The sequence below is a fragment of the Myotis davidii genome, unplaced genomic scaffold (assembly GCF_000327345.1).
Source record: "Myotis davidii unplaced genomic scaffold, ASM32734v1 scaffold167, whole genome shotgun sequence".
NCBI lineage: Eukaryota > Metazoa > Chordata > Mammalia > Chiroptera > Vespertilionidae > Myotis > Myotis davidii.
In genome coordinates this window covers 3,799,376-3,799,639 of record NW_006300048.1, presented here as the reverse complement: position 1 = coordinate 3,799,639, position 264 = coordinate 3,799,376, and the positions used below count along the sequence as shown (strand labels likewise).

At 73.9% G+C, this 264-nt stretch overlaps 1 protein-coding gene across 1 annotated transcript in view; it reads right to left on the bottom strand.

Moving 5' to 3' along the window:
• TMEM151B (transmembrane protein 151B) overlaps positions 1-264 on the bottom strand; it is a 3,371-nt gene that overhangs the window by 297 nt on the left and 2,810 nt on the right. Inside the window, exon 4 of the mRNA XM_015572159.1 lies at positions 5-262. Coding sequence (XP_015427645.1) covers positions 5-262 — 258 coding nt within the window. The remainder of the gene's footprint in view (positions 1-4; positions 263-264) is intronic.

Here is a 264-nt window from a genome sequence, read left to right as displayed (position 1 = left end):
GCACCGCCTCCGAGTAGCTGGGCACGAGCTGCTGGTTGGAGCGGATGTGCCACTCCAGCTCCGTGCTGTCCACCGTGTTGACCCGCGGCAGGCGGTGGGTGAGCGGGGGCAGCAGCTCGTCGCTGGGGCTCAGGCCGCCGCCCGCGCTGCTGGCGGAGCCCGGGCCCTCCAGGCCGAAGAGCTTCTCCACGTGGTAGTGCGCGTAGGCCGTGCGGTACTCCGCCAGCACGCGCAGCGGCCACGACAGCGTCAGCCGCCGCCGCC